This window comes from Protomyctophum bolini (assembly GCF_963924005.1).
Source record: "Protomyctophum bolini genome assembly, chromosome: 20".
Lineage (NCBI taxonomy): Eukaryota > Metazoa > Chordata > Actinopteri > Myctophiformes > Myctophidae > Protomyctophum > Protomyctophum bolini.
In genome coordinates this window covers 4,567,733-4,593,959 of record NC_137881.1, presented here as the reverse complement: position 1 = coordinate 4,593,959, position 26,227 = coordinate 4,567,733, and the positions used below count along the sequence as shown (strand labels likewise).

Sequence of the window (26,227 nt, the reverse complement as noted above, 5' to 3'; positions counted from 1 at the left end):
CTGTAAAACAACTGCCCTTTTCCAGACCACGAATGTATAGCATTTACTACATGGTGAAAGAAATGCAAATGCCTCTCCTTTCCAAGGAAGGCAGCATTCAGGAGAATTGCTTTCTTTTCTCCTGAAGTCTCCTGAACTTGAACAACATGTATTTTGCGTTGAACAAATTTGTTTAGAAATCCATGTCGTTACACACCTGCATCTCCACTAGCTAAAGAGTGCTGGGTGGTTGCGCCTATTTTTTTGCCCCAAAAAGTGCCCCCTCTCTAACGGAATTTCAGCCCCCATGCCCCCTCTAACACTCTCTGCACGTCTCTGCCCTTGAAAGCAACGTCAAAATGACGAGCGGGAGAGAACAGATTGGCCGTCTTATCATGTTCCTGAACAATACGTGAACAGATAGAGCTCTCTGCAGCGCCTCCGCACTCCATTAAGACATTCTGACCTGAGATCAGATTCATACGAGGTTTGCACGGGACACACACTGGTCTGATGAACCCATTCTGACCTGAGATCAGATTCTAATAAAATGTTCTACTACATCCTGACAGTTTTCTGAAAAAGCTATGTTTCTATGTCAGTGGTGCTCAAACATATTCATGTCAAGGACCCCAAATATATATGACGTTGGCCCGCCGACCCCCATCTGAAAATATGTTTTTCCCCCCAGTAGTAAAGATTTGAGTTAAAAACTTGCTCTGTAACAATATATATTATAAGATTTCAGGCACATTTTCACGACTTGAGCTTGTAGATCTGCTATGTTTCAATAGCTATAAAGCATAACATAATGCTATAACACCAAAAGGGGTTCCCGCCCAGAATGGGTTAATCCATTCAGACCTATACCATCGATTCTATACAAATATCTTCTAAATCATGACGGTTTTCTGAAAAACCCCATGTTTCTATTAATGTCAGTCGTTCTCAAACATTTTCGTGTCAAGGACCCCCAAGATTATAATGTAATAGGCCCCGCCAACCCCTATCTGAAAATATGTATAGTTCCAGGGACCCCCCCCCCCCCCCCCCACCCCCCAGAAGCAAAGATTTGAGTTCAAAGCGTTCGCGCTCTGAAAGAATATATATTCAAAGGATTTGCGCCTGCACTTTTTCCACGATTTTTCAAAGAAATAGCAGACCTACTGTATACAAGCTCATAGCACGGCACTATGAGCTTGTATAGTTCTGTTATTTTTCAATAGCAAAAATTATAACATAATGTTTAATAAAACACCAAAAGGTGGTTCCCGCCCCGAACGCGTTAATTCATATGAGTTGAGCCCCCGTGCATCAAAGTGGTCCAGATGCTAGGATAGATTCTGTTGGGAAGCGATGACACATGTGACAAAGTGATACACCAATCATCCCCCACACACACTAACCCATTCTGGGCGGGGGAACGAACCCCTTTTGGTGTTTTAAATATTATGTTATAATTTAGCTATTGAAAAATAGCAGATCTACAAGCTCATAGCGCGCCACCGAGTGGCGCGCTATGAGCTTGTAGGTCTGCTATTTTTGAAAAATCGTAAAAAAAATGTGCCTCAAATCTTTCCGAAAATTGTCATTATTTTTTTTCGACGTCAGGCCTGAATGGACTAATAGCAACAGCAACGGCCTTCTGGCTAGACCAATAGCATAGCAACACTTTCTGGTAGAAAAATAAAATACTAAATTTAAATAAAGTTAAAAAAAAATGCACATTTTTTTTGTATAATGGTTGGTCTTATCATCCAAAAGCTTTTAACTGGGTCTAATATATAACGAGATGAGATGATGGCTGGCTGGCTGGCTGGGCTTTGCAAAAAAAGATCAGACGATTCCACTAACTATAACTAAAATATTCACGACGGTATATAATCAACGTTTTGGGTGAATTTTTGATCAGAGTCTAACCCATTTTTGACCTGCGATCAGATTCTAAAAACGTCTTCTATAGCCTACATCCTGACAGTTTTCTGGAAAAGCTATGTTTCTATGTCAGTCGTTCTTCGATTTTTTTTAAATAGCAGACCTACAAGCTCACTATGAGCTTGTAGATCTGCTATTTCTCAATAGCTAAAGCATAACGTAATGCTATAAACACCAAAAGGGGTTCCCTGCACCAAAAATGGGCTATAAGTAAGAACCATTGGGTTGAATCGACTCTGTGGTGTGTAGAGTCGAGTCACGTCTAGTAAGTCAGAGATAATTATCTGTGGATTAGCCTCATTTTGGTCATGAGAGCTCCACTCGTCCAGCACTTGCGACTCGTGGGGCAAATCGTTTAATCCTATAGACCCATTGGTTTTCTGTAAACGGCCAGTATAGCCCGGCACTTGTAAACCCAGCAATATGCAGAATGGTGGCTGGGTGCTAGTCTTCGACACTCGGTCACAGTATACTGTTAACACGATCAGCGCTATAGGATTCCTTTCAAAATAGAAGCTTGGGGTGTCGGGAAGGAAGGGGTGCAGTATACTTAGTTTAGACAGATTTTGGTTTAGACTAGTCATTGGTTAGACCAGTCATTAGTCCTATACAACTACAACCTATCTCAAACCCTCACCCTAAACCTAACCTCCCACGGGGCAGCACACCTAAACCTAACCTTAACCCATGTCTAACCAATGACTAGTCTAAACTAAGTATGCACCCTAAACCTAACCTCCCACGGGGCAGCACACCTAAACCTAACCTTAACCCATGTCTAACCAATGACTAGTCTAAACTAAGTATGCACCCTAAACCTAACCTCCCACGGGGCAGCACACCTAAACCTAACCTTAACCCATGTCTGACCAATGACTAGTCTAAACTAAGTATGCACCCTGTCGGGAAGATATATTTTTGCTTGCTTTACCTCGCTAAGATTACGATATAATATAAGTCGCTGATGATCGCTCACGTTCATATTTTGAACGAGAGGCATGTTGTTGAAGTCAGAAATGAAGAGTTTAGTAAGTATATCCATCTGGTCAAAACCAACGGAGAGCACCTTAGATTACGCGTGGTGCAGTATGGTGCAGAAGGAGAGGCCAACAGAATATTCTTCTCTCGTTTGATATCGATGAAAATGCGCTAGGACGTTGTGTGTGTGTACACGTCCTAGAAACCCGTCGGTTGGATTAGTTATGACGTTCCCACACGTCGTACCGTACGGTCTAAAATTGGTTAACACACTGAGTTATATTTTTTAATTGTGAACCATTTTTGCCATTAATTAACTATAACATTTTCAATTAATGTGTATAGGCCTTAATGAATCTTTAAGAAGCATAATCTCTCTGCGAGGTTATGGTTCGTAATTTCTGAAGCTTCCAAGGATTGTGTGTGTGCCTTTTATATAGAAGTCCAAGTCCATCAAATTGACAATCTGTTCTACTGCAGCAGCAAATGGGTGTGAACAACTTTTCACACTCCTTCTCCTATATGGACACAAATCCTTTGAGGCATTATTATCTATAGGGAATGGCTTAAACCATTCTGAACGGGAACCCCTTTTGGTGTTTTAAGCAGCTGCATTATGTTGTACTTTAGCTTTTTTTAAATAGCAGATCTACAAGCTCATAGCGCGGCACCGAGTGCCGCGCTACGAGCTTGTAGGTCTGCTATTTTTGAAAAATCGAAAGAACGACTGACATTTTTTAGAATCTGATCTCGGGTCAGAATGGGTTAATCAGACCAGTGTGTTGTCCGCAGTGGAAACCTCGTATGAATCTGATCTCAGGTCAGAATGGCTTAATGCTAGGACAGTGTGAGAGAGTACAACCCTCAGCCACTCTCCTCCGTATAGTACAGCAAAAATGGCCACGTATGCAATCATGTTGATACTGCACTGCTGTCAAGAGGCTCGCTTCCAAACATCTCCCTTTCTTTGCGCATTGTTGGCTAGATAAACATTCCTTATCCCGGCCCTTTTATTCCGCAGAGGAGGAAACTGTCTCTGGACGTACAGTCGGTCTTCCTCTCATAGAGACTTATAGCCATTCATTATCGACATGTCATATTGTGGCTGAAATGCAAGCTGTATATCGCATTGCTTTATAAGATTATACCCCGTATATACTTTCAACAAGGTTGTACAACTTGGCCCCGCCTTTTACCGCTAGCATATACTGTATACGCACTGTTGTTTGTGGCAGCACATTTTTATTTTAGTTTTAGTCATTTAGTCTTTTGAATAGTTTTCATTTAGTTTAAGTCACATTTTAGTCACCTGGAATGTTTTAGTGTTTAGTCTAGTTTTAGTCTACTAAATGTCACACGGTTTTAGTCGACTAAATCTACAGTTGATTTAGTCGACTAAAATGTGTTTTGACAGGCCTTGATGTCGTTGTAATGACATATTTTACACTTTGGTTGCATGCTGAAAATAGCAGATCTACAATCTCGCAACGCGTCGCAGCGTGACGCGTTGCGAGATTGTAGATCTGCTATTTTCAGCATGCAACCCAGCATATAACTGGATCTCATGTCCACTAGTCCCTTCCTCACATTTCAGTCTAGTTTTTATTTGTTGACGAAATTGTCAGTATATTTAGTCTTAGTTTTAGTCACCATAGCTTAGTTTCCATTTAAGTTTCTATTTCGTTTTCGTCAGTGAAAAAAGGTAGTCGACGAACATTTATTGTCTTAGTTTTATAGTCGACGAAAACAACACTGTATAATACATATAGATATCGGATGGCGGCAGCAGCACCTTTGGGGCGAGGAGGAAAAATATAAAATCAAAAGCCATTGAAGGAGAAAGAAAATCACAACAGTCTTGTCGTTATATATTTAGCTCCCGTTGTCTTAATTGGCATGAAGAGTACAATCAGATAAGACTTTTTTAATCGGAGTGTGCGTCACGTGTCGCTGCGCAGGAGAGCTAGACGCTTCCAGCATCTGTCTCGTATCGAAGGAGGGGCCGTCCTGCTGCTTTATACGAGTCTGCTCTCTCATTATCCCCTTCTGTACGGGAACCCCTTTTTGGTGTTTCTATTGAAAAATAGCAGATCTACAAGCTCATAGCGCGGCACCGAGTGCTGCACTATATGAGCGTGTAGATCTGCTATTTTTAGAAAAATCGTGGAAATGTAGTAGCAAATCTTTGAATATATATATATTCTTTCAGAGCGAACGTTTTCAATTCAAATCTTTGATGCATGCAGGGGGTCCCTGGAACTACATATTTTCAGATGGGGGGTCCGTGGTGGTCAAATACAGATAATTCTGGGGGGTCCTTGATGTGTAAAAGGCTGAGCACCACCACTGACGACTGTTTTTTTATATTATTCTTTAGAATGGTTTTCAGGTGGAAATGGGTTATGGTGCATAACCTCTAATCTGCATTTCACAGTTACAGTATAGGGTGATGTACTGTATACGTCTTCTGTTGCTCTATGGCAAGTGTATCCTGGAATGTAGTTTTGTTTGTTCACCTGTCTCTCTCTCTCTCTCTCCCTCTCTCTCTCTCTCTCTCTCTCTCTCTCTCTCTCTGTCTTCACGTCTTACTCTTAATGCAGTGGGTTTTTTCAACCCTTTTCATATACAGGGTTTATTTATTTATTTAGCCTTTTTATATTATTTATTTATTCTGCATTTGAGCCACGAAGTCGAACCACCATTTGATGAGATTTATAGCAGACACAAAATAATATATATTTTGTATCCCTACAACCGCTAGGCCAAAGGGATATCCCTACATGGACCAGGGGAGATATTGGGACTTTATGAGGCCATCAGGCAGAGGCTCTGAGCCACCTCCTCCCACTGGGAAAGCCCAATCCGGGTCACGGCACCAATGTAACGCCCGGGATTCAAACTCTTAACCACTACTAGACCACTAGACATCTTAACCACTATCCCTATCCCTTATCTGGGTTGCACATTAGTTTGTTGAACTCCCTCTGGTGTTGTGGGGGGTGTGGACTTGTGTTGAAGCATGGAGCATGCTATGTTGAATTATGTGCAGGTTGTATAGCGTTTGTGTCTTCTCTATCGACACAACTAACAACTAATTCACAGTCATTAAGACATCCGAATCCCTTGACCCTCAAAAGTCTAATATTATACTTTTGAGGGTCAAGGGATTTGGATGTCTTAATGACTGTTTGACACATAGGTGGCATATAGGAGTGAAATGAATTTAGCCCCCTTGTTTGTAACCGGATCTGGGTTACACTTTAGTTTGTTAAACTCCCCTCTCTGGTGTTGTGGGGGTGTGCAGGACTTGTGTTGAAGCATGGAGCATGCAGCTATATGTTGAATTATGTGCAGGTTGTATTGTATAGCGTTTGTGTCTTCTCTATCGAACCAACCAAACTATAAGCTTCCATCAATGTGTGTTTTTATAATGAATTGCATTTTATAGCGCTTTTTCAAGTGCTCAAAGCGCTTTACAATGGTTCATTCATTCATACGTTGGGAGGTGAAGCGGCGAACAGTCGACGCCAGCGTCCTCACTTCCCGGGGGCAGCGGTGGCCGGACGGTTTGCGGAGCGGTCTTGATATCGGAAGGTCGCTAATAGTTCGTATCCCCGGACCGGCACGTTAAAATTACCACCGCTGAAGTGCCCTTGGACAAGGCATTGAACCCCTACCATGAAATGTTCTATGAGCAGGGCCTGGCTGTAAACAAGTTCTTGAGCTTAGTCCAGTTACCCTGCAGGGTACCTTTCCTTTCCTTAGTCCAGTTACCCTGCAGGGTACCTTTCCTTTCCTTAGTCCAGTTACCCTGGGTAAACATAGTACCTTTAGTCCAGTTACCCTGGGTAAACATAGTACCTTTCCTTTCCTTTCCTTTCCCACATTCACACACCGACGGTGGCGAGCTCACACCGACCCACTCATTGGAGACAATGTATAGGGTTCAGTGTCAATTGCCCATAAGGACACTTCCACATGTAGGACAGGAGGAGGAGGAGCTGGGATTCGAACCACCGGCCGACACACACAGGGGCTCAGTGGACGACCTGCTCTTATACCTCCTGAGCCACAACCGCCACCGCCACCGTTTTCCTTCCGCCGTGGTCGTCGTGAAGCCAGCGATAATATACCGTTATGAGCTCCGCCACGGTGGTGTCGCTCCCTCCCGTGTTCCGTCCATAATAATGTGTCTGTGTGGTTTAGATGGTCCATCTGGGCTCTGTGAGGTCACTGCACACACCACCTGCTCGGATCGGGTTTCACTGTGGCATCGCAGGCTCGCGTGGAGGGGGCAGATGTATAGATTTATGGGCACAAATGCCCTCACATGGCAGTTAACGCATTCTGACCTGAGATCAGATTCATACGAGGTTTCCACTCATGGACACACACTGGTCTGATTATAACCCATTCTGACCTGAGATCAGATTCTAAAAAAGAATGTCAGTCATTCTTTAAATTTTTCAAAAATAGCAGATCTACAAGCTTGTAGCGCGCCACTTGGTGGCGCGCTATGAGCTTGTAGATCTGCTATTTTTAAATGGGTAAAGCATAACATGATGCTATAACACCAACATGGGTTCCCGTTCAGAATGGTTTAAGTATGCATATACGCAGTATACGCACACAGACACACACACACACACACACACACACACACACACACACACACACACACACACACACAGAGAGCACGTACATTGTGTATATATACAATCCAAACTCCCGGTCCCACGACCTTTTTTACAGGTTTCTGTGCAATTTGCTGTTTAATGAGACTGATGTGTGGCTCTACTCATTCAGGGAGACGATCGCTCCGTTGCATGCTCAGGTGGAGTTAACCCATTCTGACCTGAGATCAGATTCATACGAGGTTTCCACTGGACACACACTGGTCTGATTAACCCATTCTGACCTGAGATCAGATTCTAAAAATGTCAGTCGTTCTTCGATTTTTTTCAAAAATAGCAGACCTACAAGCTCGTATGAGCTTGTAGATCTGCTATTTTTCAATAGCTATAGCATAATATGATGCTAACACCGAAATGGGTTCCCGTTCAGAATGGATTAATAGGCTCTCACAAACAACAGAAATTGAACTGGGGTTTGTTGGTCATATTCCATGGAGTGAATTTATGTCTTCTTATTATGGAGAAATGCATTGTTATAGTTAGACGTTATCTTGCGGTGTTGTTGCTGTGAGTTATAGCACATCCGTGTAAAGAACAATACATGTTTACATTAGGGGTATAATAAATTATAATTGCCACATTGTTACTATTCGCAAATGCTATTTGGAGAAAGAATATTATAAGTAGGCCATGCCTATAGCTATTTGTTTAAAAATAACTGAAAAGGAAATCTTTGCTATGCGTGCTGTTTAATGTAATTTGCTCTTGTACAGTAAGTAACCTATATACTATATGCTCAGTGCCTTAATTCTTAATGTAGAATAAAGAATATAATGTAGCCAATCTGATATGTAACAAAATAATTCCATTTTCATACAGTATATAGATCCATTACTCCCACACGAGCCAAGTTAACCAACGGACCTAACCACTCTGTTTGGAATGTCCACAGAAGCCTTTGTTTTTATTTTCTGTAGTGCTGTTGACTATACAGTGTCTCTGTTGACACTGTAGACACGATACTGTCACCTGCTCTGACTGCTCCTTTATATTCTGCCCGACGTGTCAAAAGCACAGAGTCGCCTTATTTTGGTATAGTAGAGACCCACCTAACTCTATAGTCTAAACAACACGCCGAGGCTTGGCTATATAGGGTATACTTATTTTAAGGTTTTAAACTTATATTTATATGCTTGTCCAACCCGAAAACGGGAAAGACTATGCTATGTGTGTGCTGAAAATCTCTGCGGCATGTATGTTAGTATGTAATGTATGCAGGCAGCAATAACTTAAACTTTGGTAACGTTTAAGACACGCATGTGCGAGTCAAATTGACCATAAATCGCGGCTGCTGAGTGCTGATATCCCACCCACCCACCCCATCAGTGTATTGTATTTTCATTATACCTAATCGCATAATCTGTTTAGGAAGGGGGAAAAGGAAAAGTGATTGCACGTGCATATAGCCCATATATATTAAAGCTAATAGTTTCAAGCTATATTATTGGATTGTATATTCATGATGTTCGCAAATAGGCGTTAATTCTCCTCGTGATGATCACTCTTATAGTGAGATGAGAACCTTGATTAAAGAAGACACGCAGATATAGCTTTTCTATACATTAAGGGGGGCCGGTTGGTTGGTTGGTTGGTTGGTTGGTTCGTGCGCGCATGCAGGCTATGGTTTAACCGAAAACGTAATACGCTCTTATGAATAATTGCAGGAAAGGGAGGCGTACGTCCTGATATATAAGTGCAGCGACAATTTAACGTGCGCATGCTGGGGGGGGTTTGAAATGTCTTTTATCTTCTGCCGTGTCATTAATTGAGCGGTTTTTATTGTAGTTTGGAAAGGATCTAAAAGCCAGAAGCCAGTCCTCCTCCTCCTACTATGCTGCGCGCAAGGCAAGGCAAAGCCAAGCCCCCAGTACTCCCAGTCCCAGACCCCGCCTGCTTTCACTGTACGTCATCGGTGAGTAGTGGGGAGGGGGAGGAGGGAGGGAGGAGGGGGGTGGGGGGGGCAGCGGGGACTCGGAGTCACTCCCCTGCCTACTTTTAATAGCTTTGTCATGTGATGGAAAGCAGTTGTAAGACAGGTGCCCTCGGTTCATCCTCCTCTTCGCGGGGCAGTTGCCTGTGAGAGAGAGTGCGGAGCGGAGCTTGGATCCGAGGAGAGGGAGTGTGGATTTTTTTGGTTTTTTTCGGTCTTAATTTCTTTTTTTGTTTTTGTTTTTTTTTGTTGTTGTGTACTGTCTGTCGCGGGACCGTCATTCGGTGGGCTGGATGGCGTGGGACAGGTGTAACCAGGACTCGGTGTGGAGAGAATTAGAGGTGAGCGAATATTATACATATGATCCGAGTTATATTGCAGCAGCAGTCCGCCGCCGCGATCCCCGTCCGTCTTTGATCTGATCCATACCATAGCTGGACCGTTTTTTTTTTCTCTTTTTCTGTCTGGGTCGGGACGATGTTGGACCTGCAACTGACTGAACATCCAAGACGGGTTGAGAGAGAGAGAGAGAGAATATATGTGGTGCTGTTTATATTAAAGAATCCTTTTCCCCATGGTGTGCTGGCCGGCTGCTTGCTGTACGTGTGGCTGTCTGTGTAATCAGCGCGCATCTGGAACAGCCGGAGAGCAGAGGAAGGAGGATGCGAGGGATATACACCACGCACGTAACCTACGGGACGGGAATATACATGACAAGTCATGGAAATATTTCAAAAGCACAAAAAAAAAACGTTATTTCTTTTTCTTTTAATCGTGATGTTTCATAGTTTTAGTCCTGTACTCTGCGCGCAGTGAGAGAGAGCTGTGCCTCAGCCCCTCATGTCATGCCTTCTGTCGCGAAGCAGAGCAGAGCCTCTCAGAGACATGCAGTCAGGACGTCTCAGGGAAGCGATCGGAAAGAATGTTTTACACGCTGGGCTGGCCGGAGATATTTCCAGACACCGATACACCATGCACGCACGGCACCGTGTGTGACTGCGTGTGTGACTGTGTGTGTGTGAGAGAGTGTGCGTGCATGCACGTGTGTGTGCGTGCGTGCCCGTGCGTTTGCTCCCCCCCCACCCCCTGCTTCAGAAACGTCCGTATGTGTTTCGTGTCCAGATAACAGAACAGAACATGGTTCCTGTAATAAGTCTCATGGTAGCCTATATTCTACTTAAAAAAAACAACCCAATCCACTGTTGTGGCGATATAATGATCTCTTTGCATGGTGACTACCAGACAGACAGTGCCATAAGCTTGTTCGGACGGACGGAGTGAAGGAGGGAGCATTGATCACTCCTCCGGTCGGTCTCCGGTACTGCCGGTAACCGGGCGCGTCTGGTCTGGGTCTAGGGTCTGGGGTCTGTGCGCCAAACATCCCCGTTGGAGCGAGAGAGAGAGAGAGAGAGACACCGGATCGCTGCATTGCTTGTCGTCGCAATATCAGTCACGCCGCCGCGGTGCCAATTTGCCAAATGGATCGTGTTTTGCGTATATCTTTACAATGTGCCAACCTTTCTCATGATACGACGCGTGTGCCGGAGAGGTATTTTTGACAAGATTAGAGAACAAGAATGTTATAGCAAATGAGCCAAAATCTGAAAGCTCCGACCGCGCGTGAACACGACAATGCACAGATTATTAGAAACACAGACATTCTTCGCTATACTTTATTTTCAACTCCATTTGTTATACACGGACGTTTAGGTGTGTTAAAGTAGCAGTATATATATATAGGCTATAGCCGTGTTATACTTTGTCTGCAGTCAGTCAGACAGCAACATAGAGAAGCTCCCTTCAATCTTAACTCCATGATATGACTGCAGCCTAGATCTGCATTTCTTTGCTTCGTTAATCACTTGGTGGTGTTTGGAGATGATTCGGTTAAAAAAAACTAAAACACGTCAAAAAAAGAAAACGCACTATACCGTCCGTATAAGTAGATGCACTGGATTATGTGTGACTGATCGTGACGATGTTTTATTTTTATTTTATATTTATTTTTTGTTTGACATGAAGGATATATAGCATGCCTTCTTCACCCCCCTTTCCACTTATAACGTCACGTTAATAATTGATAGGCAAGACCTACTTGGTCATTTGAGCAATAAGCTGGTTGCATGCTTTCGCAAAAGCTTTTTCTGTTACTCTGCAGCGTTTGACAGTCAGCTCCCGTTCGAAAATCTCTGAAAAGCCTATAAAGCATATTTCCGTGAAGCATATCTCTGCTTTTTTTTAGAAATTGTTGAACCCCCCCAGGCTATAGGGAATTGTATAAAGACTAAAGGTTTGTGTGGTTAGTACTCCTCATAAAGCATTGCTTTGCAATAAGGGGTATTGCTCCTTCGAAAGAACCATGCACTGTCTTTTCTCCCTAATAAGCTTCCCAGATAGCAGGTGCTTTTATGTGCTGTGTGCGTGCGTGAGTAAATCAGTGGCACGGGGCGGTGTGCGCCCTGGCTGTCTGTCTGGAGGCGCTATTTCATTGGAGAGAGAGCTAGAGAGAGAGAGAGAGAGAGAGGGGGAGAGAGAGAGGAGAGAGAGAGAGGAGGGGGCTATTCTTTGCCTCCAGGTTGCTTCGTCTCTGTTCCGTTCCGTTCTTCCTTACCATACCAGAACGAAGGGGATAACGTGCGCACTGAATGTGTCTGGCTCGTTTAGCATTAGGGAAGGAGGATCAAGTCTCATAATAACTATAAAGCATGATGTTTGGTGCGATCATGAGAGGGCTGATGAATGTTGACACCGCTGGTGTCGGTGTCTTTTTCCTTCCCGAAGTTAAAAATGGATTTGGCACGACGTACGGACTGGTGTATAGAGGCTCTACTAACCGTCTGTCTCGCAGCATTGCCTCGGTCGGAGCCCTCATGTGAAGTGACCCTCTGTACTGTCAGTGTGCGGGCCAAGTTAACTGTCTCCCTCCCGGCTTTATGCCCCCAGGCCTCAAAGCCTTCCGTGCAAGGCTCTCTTCTCTCTCGTATATACTTTGGGGCTGATGCCTTTTTCCCCAAAGAAATTTATAGAGTGGAAAAGCTGCGTGCTATACCAATGGCTTATACGTTTTTACTTTGGCTTGTTTTAGTGGCTGGCTGACCCACCGGTCACCACATGATCCCCAAACATGCATATTATCGAACCTGCAGTGCCATTATTAACCCATTCCTGAGACCTGAGATCAGATTCATACGAGGTTTCCACTGGACACACACTGGTCTGATTAACCCATTCTGACCTGAGATCAGATTCGAAAAAATGTCAGTCGTTCTTCGATTTTTCAAAAAATAGCAGACCTACAAGCTCATAGCGCGCCACTCGGTGGCGCGCTATGAGCTTGTAGTTCTGCTATTTTTCAATAGCTAAAGCACGACATGATGCTATAACACCAAAATGGGTTAATATATTTTGACTGTTTCTTTCTTGACACATGTAATGTAATGTAATGTAGGCCCTAAACAGTTCTTATACTCTGGGCCGTCCTCCGAAGAACCGTGAGGGGTGTAGATAGAAGTGCAGGGAAAGAAATAAGAAATCGTTGGAAGTTTCTTGGAACCCTTTCTTGGAAAATTGGCGCCGGGCCATTTGGCTTGGCAATCTCCTCACCTCAGGGCCCCTTTAACTTGTCAAACGTCTGATGGTAGCGCCGTTCTATTCAGAGTATCTTTCGATAGAGTCCACCACAAAGCAGGAGGGCAAAAGGTCAGTGTGGTGCATATTGCCCCTTATATACTACATTGACTGGATTTTGTATTAAAGCGATTATTGGCGAATAATGAAAATGTCAGCATGCAGGCTGCAGGCATGCAGCAGGTGGCAAGAATTCAGCTGATGTTGCCTTTCAACAAAACGTCCTTTTTCGGCTTATAGGAAATAATGAATGGGTTAATTTTTGTGAGGCCTATATATGGGATATATATGGGATTATAGGCATGGCTGCTATAATAAGCACAACAAGAGATTTATTGATTTATTTGAATTGACTGACAAGCTCTCTTATAGTCCCTTATTGGTATACCTTTTTCAAATCTAAACCAGATCTCTATAGAAGCTCATCACTGTTGTGTGATGTGTCGTCGTGAGCTTGTAGATCTGCTCCTTTGTTGTGGCAAACGTTTCGCCACCGGGGAATAGGGATGCTGCAGGGGGTCCATTTGGTGATATATGCTGATTCATCTCATGCATTCAAATCCCCTGCCTTATATTTAGAAATGTGACGTTTTAATCCTTCATAAAAGTGTCTGTCGCCCCTAAATGTGCGACGAATTTGACCCTCTTTTGACATCTGATTTATTTCCTCCAACCCTACCCTCTCCTCTCCTCTCCCCACCCTACCCTACCCTATTCCCTACACCCTACCCTACCCTCTCCTCTCCCTACCCTACCCTACCCACCACCCCCTACCCTACCCTATTCCCTACACCCTACCCTACCCTCTCCCTACCCTACCCTACCCACCACCCCCTACCCTACCCTATTCCCTACACCCTACCCTCTCCTCTCCCTACCCTACCTCCTACCCTACCCTACACCCTACCCTACCCTACCCTACTCCCCTACCCTACCCACTACCCCCTATCCCCTATCCCCTACCCTACCTTACCCTACCCTACTCTACTCTACTCTACCCTAATCCCATACCCTACTCCCCTACCCTACCCACAACCCCCTATACCCTACTCTACCCCACCCTACCCTACCCTATACCCTACTACCCTATCCCCTACCCTACCCTACCCTACCCTACCCTACCCACCCTCTCCCTACCCCTACCCTACCCTATACCCTACCATACCCTACCCACCCTCTCCCCTCCTCCAGTGTGCTGCCCTGGTCGGTGAGGACCAGCCTCTCTGTCCGGACCTTCCGGAACTGGACCTCTCTGAGCTGGACGTCAGCGACCTGGACGCCGACAGCTTCCTGGGCGGGCTCAAGTGGTACAGCGACCAATCGGAGATCATCTCCAGTCAGTATGGCAACGAGGTGTCCAATCTCTTTGAGGTAGGTTTTGTTTTGAACATGCTCTAACCCATTCTGACCTAAAATCAGATTCTAAAAAATGTCTTCTACATCCTGACAGTTTTCATTCTGACCTGAGATCAGATTCTAAAAATGTCTTCTATGGCAGTCGCTCTTCGATTTTTGAAAAATAGCAGACCTACAAGCTCGTAGCTCTGCTATTTTTAAATAGCTAAAGCATAACATGATGCTAACACCAGAATGGGTTCCCGTCAGAATGGGTTAAAATGGAGTGAAAGTTTTGTTTGATTGTTTTATTAAGTTTGTTTGTTTCCTTGATTGTTGTTTGTGACGTTGTCTCTGTTAAATGCTCAACATCATCCACGCCGTTGGACTTTCTATGGGATACAGTCATTTAATAAGAGTAATGAACTCCTGCTTGTATAGTGTGTAGGGTCAGAGGTCAGGAGCAGTGTCAGGGAGATAACAAGAAAAGACATTGAATGAACACGCAACATGCAACTGCTTCCTTAAATACTATAGCACAACAGTTTACAAACATATTGCCTAGAAAAGTACAAAGGCGGAAAGATAATGCAGAGGCCCCTGAGATGATAAGGGGGACCTTTGTCCCCTTGTTATGATCGCGGCCCCCCCGCCCAACGGTATTATCCCTTATCCAACGTTATGTGATTCAGCACAGACTGACTCCGTTGGGCAAAAAACACCTGAATGTATATACTAGTCTCATGGAGCTGGTAAACTCTGTACAGTGTCCATTGTTGAAAAATGGGGCCAAATCATGCCGCAAATTCAAACTTTTACTCTTCTTTGTCCATATAGATATCTCTCTTTCTCTCTCTCTCTCTCTCTCTCTCTCTCTCTCTCTGTCCCCTTCTTCCTTTCCATTCTGCCGTCTCTGCTCTCGCAATGTAACGAGAACCAAAGTCCACTTAGAGTGACTGGCAGGATCATGAAGCCAGTTGGCTTCAGTCCCCCTGCAGTCCTATAGGTCTGTAGCAGTGGTTTCAGTCCCCATGTAGTCCTAGGTCTGTAGCAGTGGTTTCAGTCCTAGGTCTGTTTCAGTCCTAGGTCTGTATCAGTGGCTGCAGCCCTAGGTCTGTATCAGTGGCTGCAGTCCTAGGTCTGTATCAGTGGTTTCAGCCCTAGGTCTGTATCACTAGCATCAGTCCTAGGTCTATAGTATCAGCGACAGAGACAGACTAGAGAGACAGAGGACTGTGCATGGACTCTTTAACCTGCGTTGCATCAGGAGGAATACCCACCGTTCCTGGTTGGGAAGTGTGTGGCTGTGCACATGGCTATCCATGTCTGTGGCTTGTCATGTAGTCACATTTTTGGAATGTGCGAGTGTGTGTGTGCGTGTGTCTGTGTGTGTGTGTGTCTGTGTGTGTGTGTGCGCGCACATGTGTGAGTGTGTGTGTGTCTGCGTGTGTGTGTGTGTGTGTGCGTGCCATCTGACGTAGCGCAGGCAGCAGTTGATAGCAGACTGAATTCTTTCCACACATGACCTCCACGACACGTCACCGATTCTACCTCCACCGAAGTGGTCTTTATATGACCACATGCTCGCCACGGCTGTGGACCCTCCCCTCCCCTCCCCTCCCCAACAACGCACACACACACACACACACACACACACACACACTTGAGTGCTAGGTGGTGTGACCATGGCTCCGTTGTCGTCTGAGAGTGATATGGGCCCTGCGGTCGATGAGTGGCTCAGGGGAAGGATAAAAATACCATGAGGGTGTGTGTGTGTGTGTGTGTGTGTGTGCGTGTGCGTGAAATACAATGCAGTTCACGTGCTCATATATACAGTATAGCTTGTTAATGTGCACATGCGCAGACACACAACCGTATATACGTACAGTCATACTCATTTTGTTTCCGATCACTGTATGGTCGACCACCGTGCAGGTTATATGGAGGAAGGTCTGTTTTTATAGGAAACCCTTGTTTGAATGTCCCCACATGCACACGGACACTGTTTTTTATCGCGTGCATGCGTGTGCACATGCACATGCGCATGCGCACGCACACACGCACACAGTTGAGAGCACACACAGCTCGCAAGTGTCTGTTATAGTCTTTCAGTAGTTTAGCAATTTGTCATGTTGCGGTGTTCCTGCAGTGACTGACTGACTCACTGACTGACACAGACAGACACAGACACACAGAGAGAGAGAGACACAGAGAGAGAGAGAGGGGGGGGTCCTTATTGTTGTAACTGAATGGCTGATGCCTGTCACTTCAGCATGATTTCTTGGACAGTGATGAAATGGAGACATGCGTGCATGCTGTGCACATGCGTGCGCATACGTGCGTGTGTGTGTGTGTGTGTGTGTGTGTGCGTGTGTGCGTGCGCACGTGCGTGCGTGTGCGTAGAGAAGTAAGACAGGAGAAGCGAGACGCAGACAGCAGGTACAGGGAGACAGAGAGACAGACAGAGACACAGATAAGTAAGACAGGAGAAGCGAGACGCAGACAGCAGGTACAGACAGACAGACAGACAGAGACACAGAGAAAGTAAGACAGGAGAAGCGAGACAGACAGACAGCAGGTACAGACAGACAGACAGAGACACAGGAGAAGCGAGACAGACAGACAGCAGGTACAGACAGACAGACAGACAGACAGAGAAGTAAGACAGGAGATGCGAGACAGACAGACGGCAGGTACAGACAGACAGACAGACAGAGACACAGATAAGTAAGACAGGAGAAGCGAGACAGACAGACAGACCGACAGACAGACAGAGACACAGACAGCAGGTACAGGGCGTGTTGAGGCTGCAGCGTGTCCCAGTGAGCATAGCAGGAAGCCGGGTGCAGCTGTCACCCCCACAGCACCTCTGAGAATGGAACCAAATGGGACAGCTGTGTGTGTGTGTGTGTGTGTGTGTGTGTGTGTGTGTGTGTGTGTGTGTGTGTGTGTGTGTGTGTGTGTGTGTGTGTGTGTGTGTGTGTGTGTGTGTGTGTGTGTGTGTGTGTGTGTGTGTGTGTGTGTGTGTGTGTGTGTGTGTGTGTGTGTGTGTGTGTGTGTGTGTGTGCGTGGGGAGGCGCGCGTGCCCGTGTGTGAGAGAGAGGTCTGATCTTTTTTTATTACAAATGGGAGAAAAGAAAGAATGCAGTGAGTGGAATGAATTGAATACACAGGTCCACAATGGAAACAAAATGGGGCTTGTTATCCTTTTTAGCATCGTTGTATAAATAACCGCATAACCATGTCTTCAAACTGTTAATACAGTATTCAATCAATAAAAAATCAATCAAAAAAATAACAGATCTACAAGCTCATAGCGCGCCACCGAGTGGCGCGCTACGAGCTTGTAGGTCTGCTATTTTAGAAAAATCGAAGAACGACTGACATAGAAACATAGCTTTTTCAGAAAACTGTCCTGATATAGAAGACATTTTTAGAATCTGATCTCAGGTCAGAATGGGATAATAATGAAACTGTCAGGATGTAATAGACATTTTCAGAATCTGATCTCAGGTCAGAATGGGTTAAGGACCACACAGCATTCCTCCTCCTTTCAAACGCCTCTGAATGTTTGACGTCTGTCCTCCTCTCCGCTCCGCTACTGAGATGATCTCCAGCTCTGACAGACAGACTAACGTACGCTTGTTGACTTTAGCCCCGATGCGGCGTGCGCTCCGGGCCGCTACGTGACTCACACTGGGCCAATGAGTAAACGGCTGGTGACTCAGTGCAGCGCAGAGTAGGAGAGTATAGGAGAGTTGCGACACACTTTGATCTTGCCAAAGAAAAACAGGTGCCTATGGGCTATAGTTCCACACATTGGAACTATCTCATTGAGACAAAGGCTATGGGCTATAGTTCCACACATTGGAACTATCCAATTGAGACAAAGCGGGGTTCTTATGGGCTAGTTCCACACATTGGAACTATCCCATTGAGACAAAGCGAGGTGCTATGTATGGGCTATAGTTCCACACATTGGAACTATCCCATTGAGACAAAGCGAGGTGCTATGTATGGGCTATAGTTCCACACATTGGAACTATCTCATTGAGACAAAGGCTATGGGCTATAGTTCCACACATTGGAACTATCTCATTGAGACAAACGATATGGGCTATAGTTCCACACATTGGAACTATCTCATTGAGACAAAGGCTATGGGCTATAGTTCCACACATTGGAACTATCCCATTGAGACAAAGGCTATGGGCTATAGTTCCACACATTGGAACTATCCCATTGAGACAAAGCGGGGTGCCTATGGGCTATAGTTCCACACATTGGAACTATCCCATTGAGACAAAGGCTATGGGCTATAGTTCCACACATTGGAACTATCCCATTGAGACAAAGGCTATGGGCTATAGTTCCACACATTGGAACTATCCCATTGAGACAAAGCGGGGTGCCTATGGGCTATAGTTCCACACATTGCTCCTATGGCTGGAACTATCCCATTGAGATAGAATGAGCACTTCCGCATTCCGTTGTTACAGTGGGAGTCAGTGCTATAGTGTCGCCACTCTCTTTTTTGTGTAAGATACTAGACAGTACCGGAGACACATCGCTGTGAATGGAAAGGAAAGTTCCATCGAAGAGTTGGAGTTATAATTAAGGGACGAAGATGTTTCCATTTTGACATTTGTGGTTGTAGAGCAGTTGAGCTCAGTCAGGAGGGGAACCTCAAACCAGGGGCTGGAACCAAACCGGTGACCTTCTCAGAACCAGCCTGCAGCCCATCCCTAACCCACTGGTGACCTTCTCAGAACCAGCCTGCAGCCCATCCCTAACTCACTCACTAAGCTATGACCACCCCGTAAGGATCAATGTCTGTGCTTTCATGGCGTGCATACTGTGGGGCTGTGTCCTATCTGTAAGCCTATTGGCCGTCCCCTTTAACCCATTCTGAACGGGAACCCATTTTGGTGTTAGCATCATGTTATGCTTTAGCTATTGAAAAATAGCAGATCTACAAGCTCATAGCGCGCCACCGAGTGGTGCGCTACGAGCTTGTAGGTCTGCTATTTTTGAAAAATCAAAGAACAACTGACATTTTTTAGAATCTGATCTCAGGTCAGAATGGGTTCATCAGACCAGTGTGTGTCCAGTGGAAACCTCATATGAATCTGATCTCAGGTCAGAATGGGATAAGCAGCATCAGGTCTTCATAGCCTCGGATTGTCCCCTGGCTGGCCTTTCGGTCTGTCCCCCCTCGTATAACTGTCCTATCTGTCCCCTACACGAAATGTCACCACTCTACTGACTGCACGCACACACACACACACACACACACACACACACACACACACACACACACACACACACACACACACACACACACACACACACACACACACACACACACACACACACACACACACACACACTCGCTCATATGCGGCTGCTGGCCTGCACGCTCGCACGCACACGCACACATTCACATTCACGTGCACACGTACATTACAGCTATCATTCAAGGCGGTACAGTGTGTTCGACACCTCATCAAAATGGGCCAACCGCTGAAGTACCAGAGCTCTATTTCGGGCTGTGGTTGTTAAGGGGAGCTTGCTGCTGCTGCTGCTGTGGGCTTCCTGTGTGCTGCCAAAGATAAAAGTGTATAGGGGTGACCCGTGGTGGTCCCGTGGTCCTGTGGTGGTCCCGTTGACCCGTGGACCCGTGCCGTGCGGTAGGTGGTAGGAGGCCAGGACGTTTGTTCAATCATATATTTCACCCCATGGCAGATTTCATGTTTTACGCCTCAGCTGTTTGCCCAACAACAAATATAACATTGGTTGTTTTTAGTTATTTCATTGCCCCCCCAAAAAAACAATCTTATGTTGGTGTTCTTGTGGGAGCCTGATTTGGACGATGGATGGACAGACAGACAGACAGACAGACAGACAGGCAGGCAGGCAGACAGACAGACAGACAGACAGACAGACAGACAGACAGACAGACAGACAGACAGACAGACAATGCTTTTCTGAAAAATGTTCTTCCACTGTATACAAATAGGGAAAGCCTTCCGATATGTCTATGTATATCGTGTAATCTGTAATGTATTGTACGTATACTTCTGATTGTATACTTCTATGAATCTGTGCTCCAAACCATGTGATCATGGTCGTGAGTTAAATAAATGATGATGACAATTAAATTAAATTAAAATGTATTTTACTGCCAAATCACATGTTCTGTCTCAAGACACATTTGACAATAATATGTAAAAATGTCTTGAGAGACAACATGTGATCTATATTATGGAGAAGATGCACTTACATTATATACTGTAGAGCAGAGAACAGACAGACAGACAGACAGACAGACAGACAGACAGACAGACAGACAGTATAAAGACACAACGAACAGATATATAAATAGACGATAGAGGGACAGACATGTAGACAGATCAACGGACGTGTCCTGTAGGTTAAACCGACATATGGGGAGACACATGAGACCGAAGCCTGGCTCAGGGCCAAACGGCTCACATGATGATGAAAGCCTCGCCACCGTACATTCCAAATGAGAACCATGGGGCTTTGCAGACAATAAAATAAAGATGGCAGGGCCTTAAGGTATTACTCCATATCATTTAAATGGAAATGTCGCGTTAGTTGGTGTTTATGTGTGCCTGAGCCATTGTGCGTATGTATGTGCGCTGAATTTGTTTGCGTATATATATATACCTTCCTAAATGTCTCGTTGTATTGTATTGTGTTTGTGCGTGCGTGCGTGCGTGCGTGCGTGCGCGGAGTCATAAAGAAGACACTTATCCCTAAGACCGTTTGAGAGGCATTAGAATGCTTTGTCTCACTTGTTTATGCTTTTGGGGTTTAGTCGACAGTTAAACACCTAGAACGCCCGGGACGAAGTATCTTCGTCTTATCTATTAGTAACGCCCGACAAAGTTTACTGATATGAAAACGGATCGCATGGCTATACACAGCCTATGGGAGCGCCCCCTGTTGGTGTTTTGTAATGGGTTAAGTATTAGATTTGATTGATCAGGCTTGTCTTTAACGACAACAAAAGAATGCGTCGTGATCCTAGCGTTGGGGTGAACGCCCCCCCCCCCGTCCCTCCTTAGATTCTCCCAGCACCAGCAACAACCCTCGCGCACACACACACACACACACACACACACACACACACACACGTCACAGACTATATTATATTACCACGAGTACGTAAGTTGAAGTCAAAAGCTCGTGTTCAGCTTGAGTGGGAGATGCGGAGTCTTTAGAAAATCCTACACCACTCAGAGAAACAGACATGAATGAACACACACACACACACACACACACACACACACACACACACACACACACACACACACACACACACACACACACACACACACACACACATGCATGCCATGCTGCACAGACACACAGTATAATAACTGTCATGCCCACACACTTTCTCATGCAAACACATGACACACATACACACACACACACACACACACACACACACACACACACACACACACACACAGAGACCCTCATGCTCCTTGCATCCAGTCCCCCCCCCCCCCCCCCGCTACAATGCCTAGTGGCGTTTATATTTTGCAAATTTATGCTGACATTTGAGAGTTCGCCGCCCGCACACAGTCACCACCCCAGCGAAGGGTGTATGAATTATCATAACTGCACGGAATATAAAATGATATTTGTTCTCTTCTCTCTCGTCTCGTGTCGTGTGAGTCCTATTAGAATAAAGCACACTGTCCTCACGGCGAGGTCCCTCAGATTGCAGCGTCGTGTTGGATTTTTTCTTCTTATTTTTTTTGTCGTGACACGAAAAAAAAAAGAAACGAAGGCAAAGCTGCTGTTCCAGAGTTATGTTGGGTTATGTTGTTTTTTCTCCACACATGTAGCAGACGAAAACGGCACGCAAGACAGCACACGCACGCACGCACAATCACATGCACGCATGCACGTGTGTGCGTGTGCAGGCTATCCAAGCGGATGTTATTTTGGAGAGTCTGTCAGACACTCACACACACACACACACACACGCACACAGCACACACACACACACACACACACACACAGCACACACACAACATCCCTTGTTTCCCCTGTCTCGCTACACTCGGCCAGTGTTGCTCTCCTCTCCTCTCCTCTCCTCTCCTCTCCTCTCCTCTCCTCTCCTCTCCTCTCCTCTCCTCTGTAGCTCCTGAGGCAGACCATCCATCCCCAACAACCTGGCAGAGCGTTGGAGATGAGGTGGGGATGGACACCCCCCCCTGACACCCCCCCCCCCCCCCCATGCGCACACACACACACACACACACACACACACACACACACGCCAATTTATTCTAATTCATTGCATATTCCCAGTATGTTGCCGCTGTTTATTGAGATATGGAACTCTTAACTCAGCTGATCCTCTCTCGTGTGTGTGTGCGTGTGTGTGTGTGTGTGTGTGTGTGTGTGTGTGTGTGTGTGTGTCTGTGTGTGTGTGCGCGTGTGTGTGTGTGTGTCTGTGTGTGTGTGTCTGTGTGTGTGTGTCTGTGTGTGTGCGTTAGCGCGCGCACACATGAGCTCACATGTATGTCATTGAGTTCATCCTTTCAAAAGTTCAGATAGAGGTTCTTCCATGCGACTGGCTAGACACCACTCTCTAGTGTGTGTGCGTGTTCACTGTGTTGTCGTGTGTGTGTGTGTGTGTGTCTGTGTGTGTGTGTGTGTCTGTGTGTGTGTGTGCGTGTGTGTGTGTGTGCGTGTGCCTGTGTGTGTGTGTGCGTGGACTAGTGGTGGCTATTTTTAGTAGCAGGGCTAATCTCCACTAAGAGCTTTTCAGGACTGTTTCACTTTAACCTGTCTAGAAACATTAAGCCAATAAGCCACGCACAACACACACACACACACACACACACACACACACACACAGACACACACACACACACACACACACACACACACACACACACAGACATCCATATGCATGGAGCCTGTGCCATGCACACGCCTGAGTTCTTCCTGTATTATTTAATGGTGTATACTTTGCATAGTGGGTTCGGTTGTACAAACAGTGGATTCCTAGAATACACTTACACTCCTCCTCCTCGTGCAACAAAGACCGACTGAGACAAAGGTGCAACAGCGTTGAACCTTGCCTTCCTCCCCACCCTCTCCCCCCCACAGCGTTGCACCTTGCAACACTGGGGGGCACGGTGGCACAGTCGTTAGTGCTGTCGCCTCACAGCTATAGAAGGTCCTGTGTTCGATTCCCGCTCGGGACGCTGTGGGTGCTGGCGGCGTGTTACCTCCTCCGCGTCATCAGTGCCCATATACCCGAAGGCGGGGTTGGGCGAAAGGGCCTTTCTGTGTGGAGTTTGCATGTTCTCCCCGTGTCCCCTATAGGGTAGGTATACCCTCACAAAAAAACATGCAGTAATCCTGGTCACTAAACTGCCTCCCCCTGGCCAGCCGGGGCGCCTGATGGAGGGGAAAGGAACTGGTTGGAATAACGTGTTCCTTCCACGCGCTACGTCCAACCAGGGAAACTCCCCCCTGTCAGGTGTAAAGGAGCAACTTGGACACTCAGGCATGAAGGAAGCATGAGTTCAAGTCCGTTATTGCTCTCCCCTTGTCCCCCATATATGGGGACTAGGTTGGCGGAGGGTGTGTAGAGCCCAGGATCACATTAGATGATTGACACAGGGGTGAAAAATGGGACAGAGAGAGCGAGGCGCGAGAACAAACAAAAAGTGCAGAGCGAATGCGATACCCCGTGATCCGCCGCACGCCGCGCGCGAGAGAGAGAGAGAGGTATGAATAACAGACAGCGGGACAGTGAAAGGGATACCTCGAAAGAGAGAGAGGGATGGGGGGAGGGAGGGGAGGGAGGGGGGGGCAGAGGGGGAAGGTGAAGGATCCACAGACAGACAGACAGACAGACAGACAGACAGACAGGCCTGTCCGGTGAGTGAAGGGCAGTGATTCGATGTGATGCACTATCAGTCTCTAGGTGACGGGCCGCTTCCCCTGTCCAGGAAAGGCTGATCGATCCAAGGTGTGTGTGTGTGCAATGTGTGTGTGCGTGTGTGTGCGTGTGTGTGTGTGCGCGTGTGCGTGTGTGTCCCAGCATCATGCCTATAGCAGTGGCAGCAGTCGAGTCATGAACCCCCACCACAGCCCACTTCTTCCCCCTTTTTTAAACTAGCTCCTCGCCACTCGCCCTACACACTTCCACTTGGTTTGAGCATAGATATATAAATAATAGAGACGGCACCGGAATCCCCCTTCCATTCACTTGCATTGCATTGCGTCTCTATTATTTATATATCTATGCTCAAACCGAGTGGAAGTGTGTAGGACGAGTGGCAAGGAGCTAGTTTCAAAAAGGGCCCTACATTCACATACCCGACATGTCCCCAACAAACACACTTTGTTAGTTTATTGGTGTCCCTTATAAACTTGACACAGAAATTGTACTCTTTTACCGAAATGTCAACAGAAACAGCTGTAATGTCGGTTTGGAATTTATTACTGCACAAACAAACTAGGTGGTAGAAGTGTTCCCAAACAGACCAAACAAACATCCGATGCCAAAAAAAACACTCATTTATCAATAGCCTTTTAAATGCATTACATTTACAATGTTTTTGGTCGGGTTTTTCGAACACATTAACCCATTCTGAACGGGAACCCCTTTTGGTGTTGGCATCATGTCATGCTTTAGCTATTGAAAAATAGCAGATCTACAAGCTCATAGCGCGCCACCGAGTGGCGCGCTACGAGCTTGTAGGTCTGCTACTTTTGAAAAATCGAAGAACGACATTTTTAGAATCTGATCTCAGGTCAGAATGGGTTCATCAGACCAGTGTGTGTCCTGCAGTGGAAATCTCGTATGAATCTGATCTCTGGTCAGAATGGGTTAAGAAGGGATTTATATACTGTACTATAGGTTTGCAATGTTTCCAAGTGTCAAGTCCTTCCTCAGGCAATTGGAATTCAGTCTGTGTATAGCATAGCAGAGTATACTGTATAAGCCGAATATCTCCCAATAGCCATTATGGATTCCCCTGTTTGGATAAGCAGGTATAGATGTTTGGTTTTTTCTATTATGGTAAAAACCCCATGTTTGATTTTTCGTGGCGATATTTTTTAGGCACTCGTCGTCCGGGATCAGATTTCATAGAGGTGTCAACTTCAAAAAGGAGCCCAAGTGAATGGAGTACAGTAGCATAATTTATCACTTTGACAAAGTCAAAGTGTTACCTTTGATGAATGGAAAAATGCTTTTGGGAGAACCTGGAAATCAAATCCAAGTTGTTTAGGAGGAATGAAGTTAGTTGTGACTGAAGTTGTGGCACCTTCCATGATTCCATTAACCTATTTTGACGTGAGATCACATTCTATAAATGTCTTCTACATTCTGACAGTTTTCTGAAAAAGCTATGTTTCTACTGTATGTCAGTCGTTCTTCGATTTTTCCAAAAATAGCGGACCTACAAGCTCGTAGCGCGCCACTCGGTGGCGCGCTATGAGCTTGTAGGTCTGCTATTTTTCAATAGCTATAAAGCATAACACCAAAAGGGGTTCCTCATGCCCAAAATAGTTTAATGACAGAAGACAGAAAGAGGAACATCTCAACGAAATGCAACCGCCGTTGATTCAAATTCAAGAGACTAGTATTTTAAGAGAACAAAGATATGATTCATAATTCATGTCTTTTTGAGTCATCAGTGGAAACCATGTCTTATAGATGAGTGTGCATGTGTTGTGC

General features: G+C 45.6%; 2 protein-coding genes across 2 annotated transcripts in view; both read left to right on the top strand.

The window, feature by feature from the left end:
• LOC308335912 (uncharacterized protein) overlaps positions 1–9,506 on the top strand; it is a gene marked incomplete at its 3' end in the record, with an annotated part of 312,796 nt that extends 303,290 nt beyond the window's left edge. The window contains exon 7 of the mRNA XM_080793134.1: positions 9,372–9,506. Within this exon, the coding sequence (XP_080649260.1) occupies positions 9,372–9,506 (135 nt within the window). The remainder of the gene's footprint in view (positions 1–9,371) is intronic.
• A 106-nt stretch (positions 9,507–9,612) lies between these two features.
• Positions 9,613–26,227, top strand: part of ppargc1a (peroxisome proliferator-activated receptor gamma, coactivator 1 alpha) — a 66,223-nt gene continuing 49,608 nt past the window's right edge. The window contains 2 exon segments of the mRNA XM_080793133.1: positions 9,613–9,857; positions 14,335–14,514. Coding sequence (XP_080649259.1) covers positions 9,810–9,857; positions 14,335–14,514 — 228 coding nt within the window. The 5' untranslated portion in view covers positions 9,613–9,809.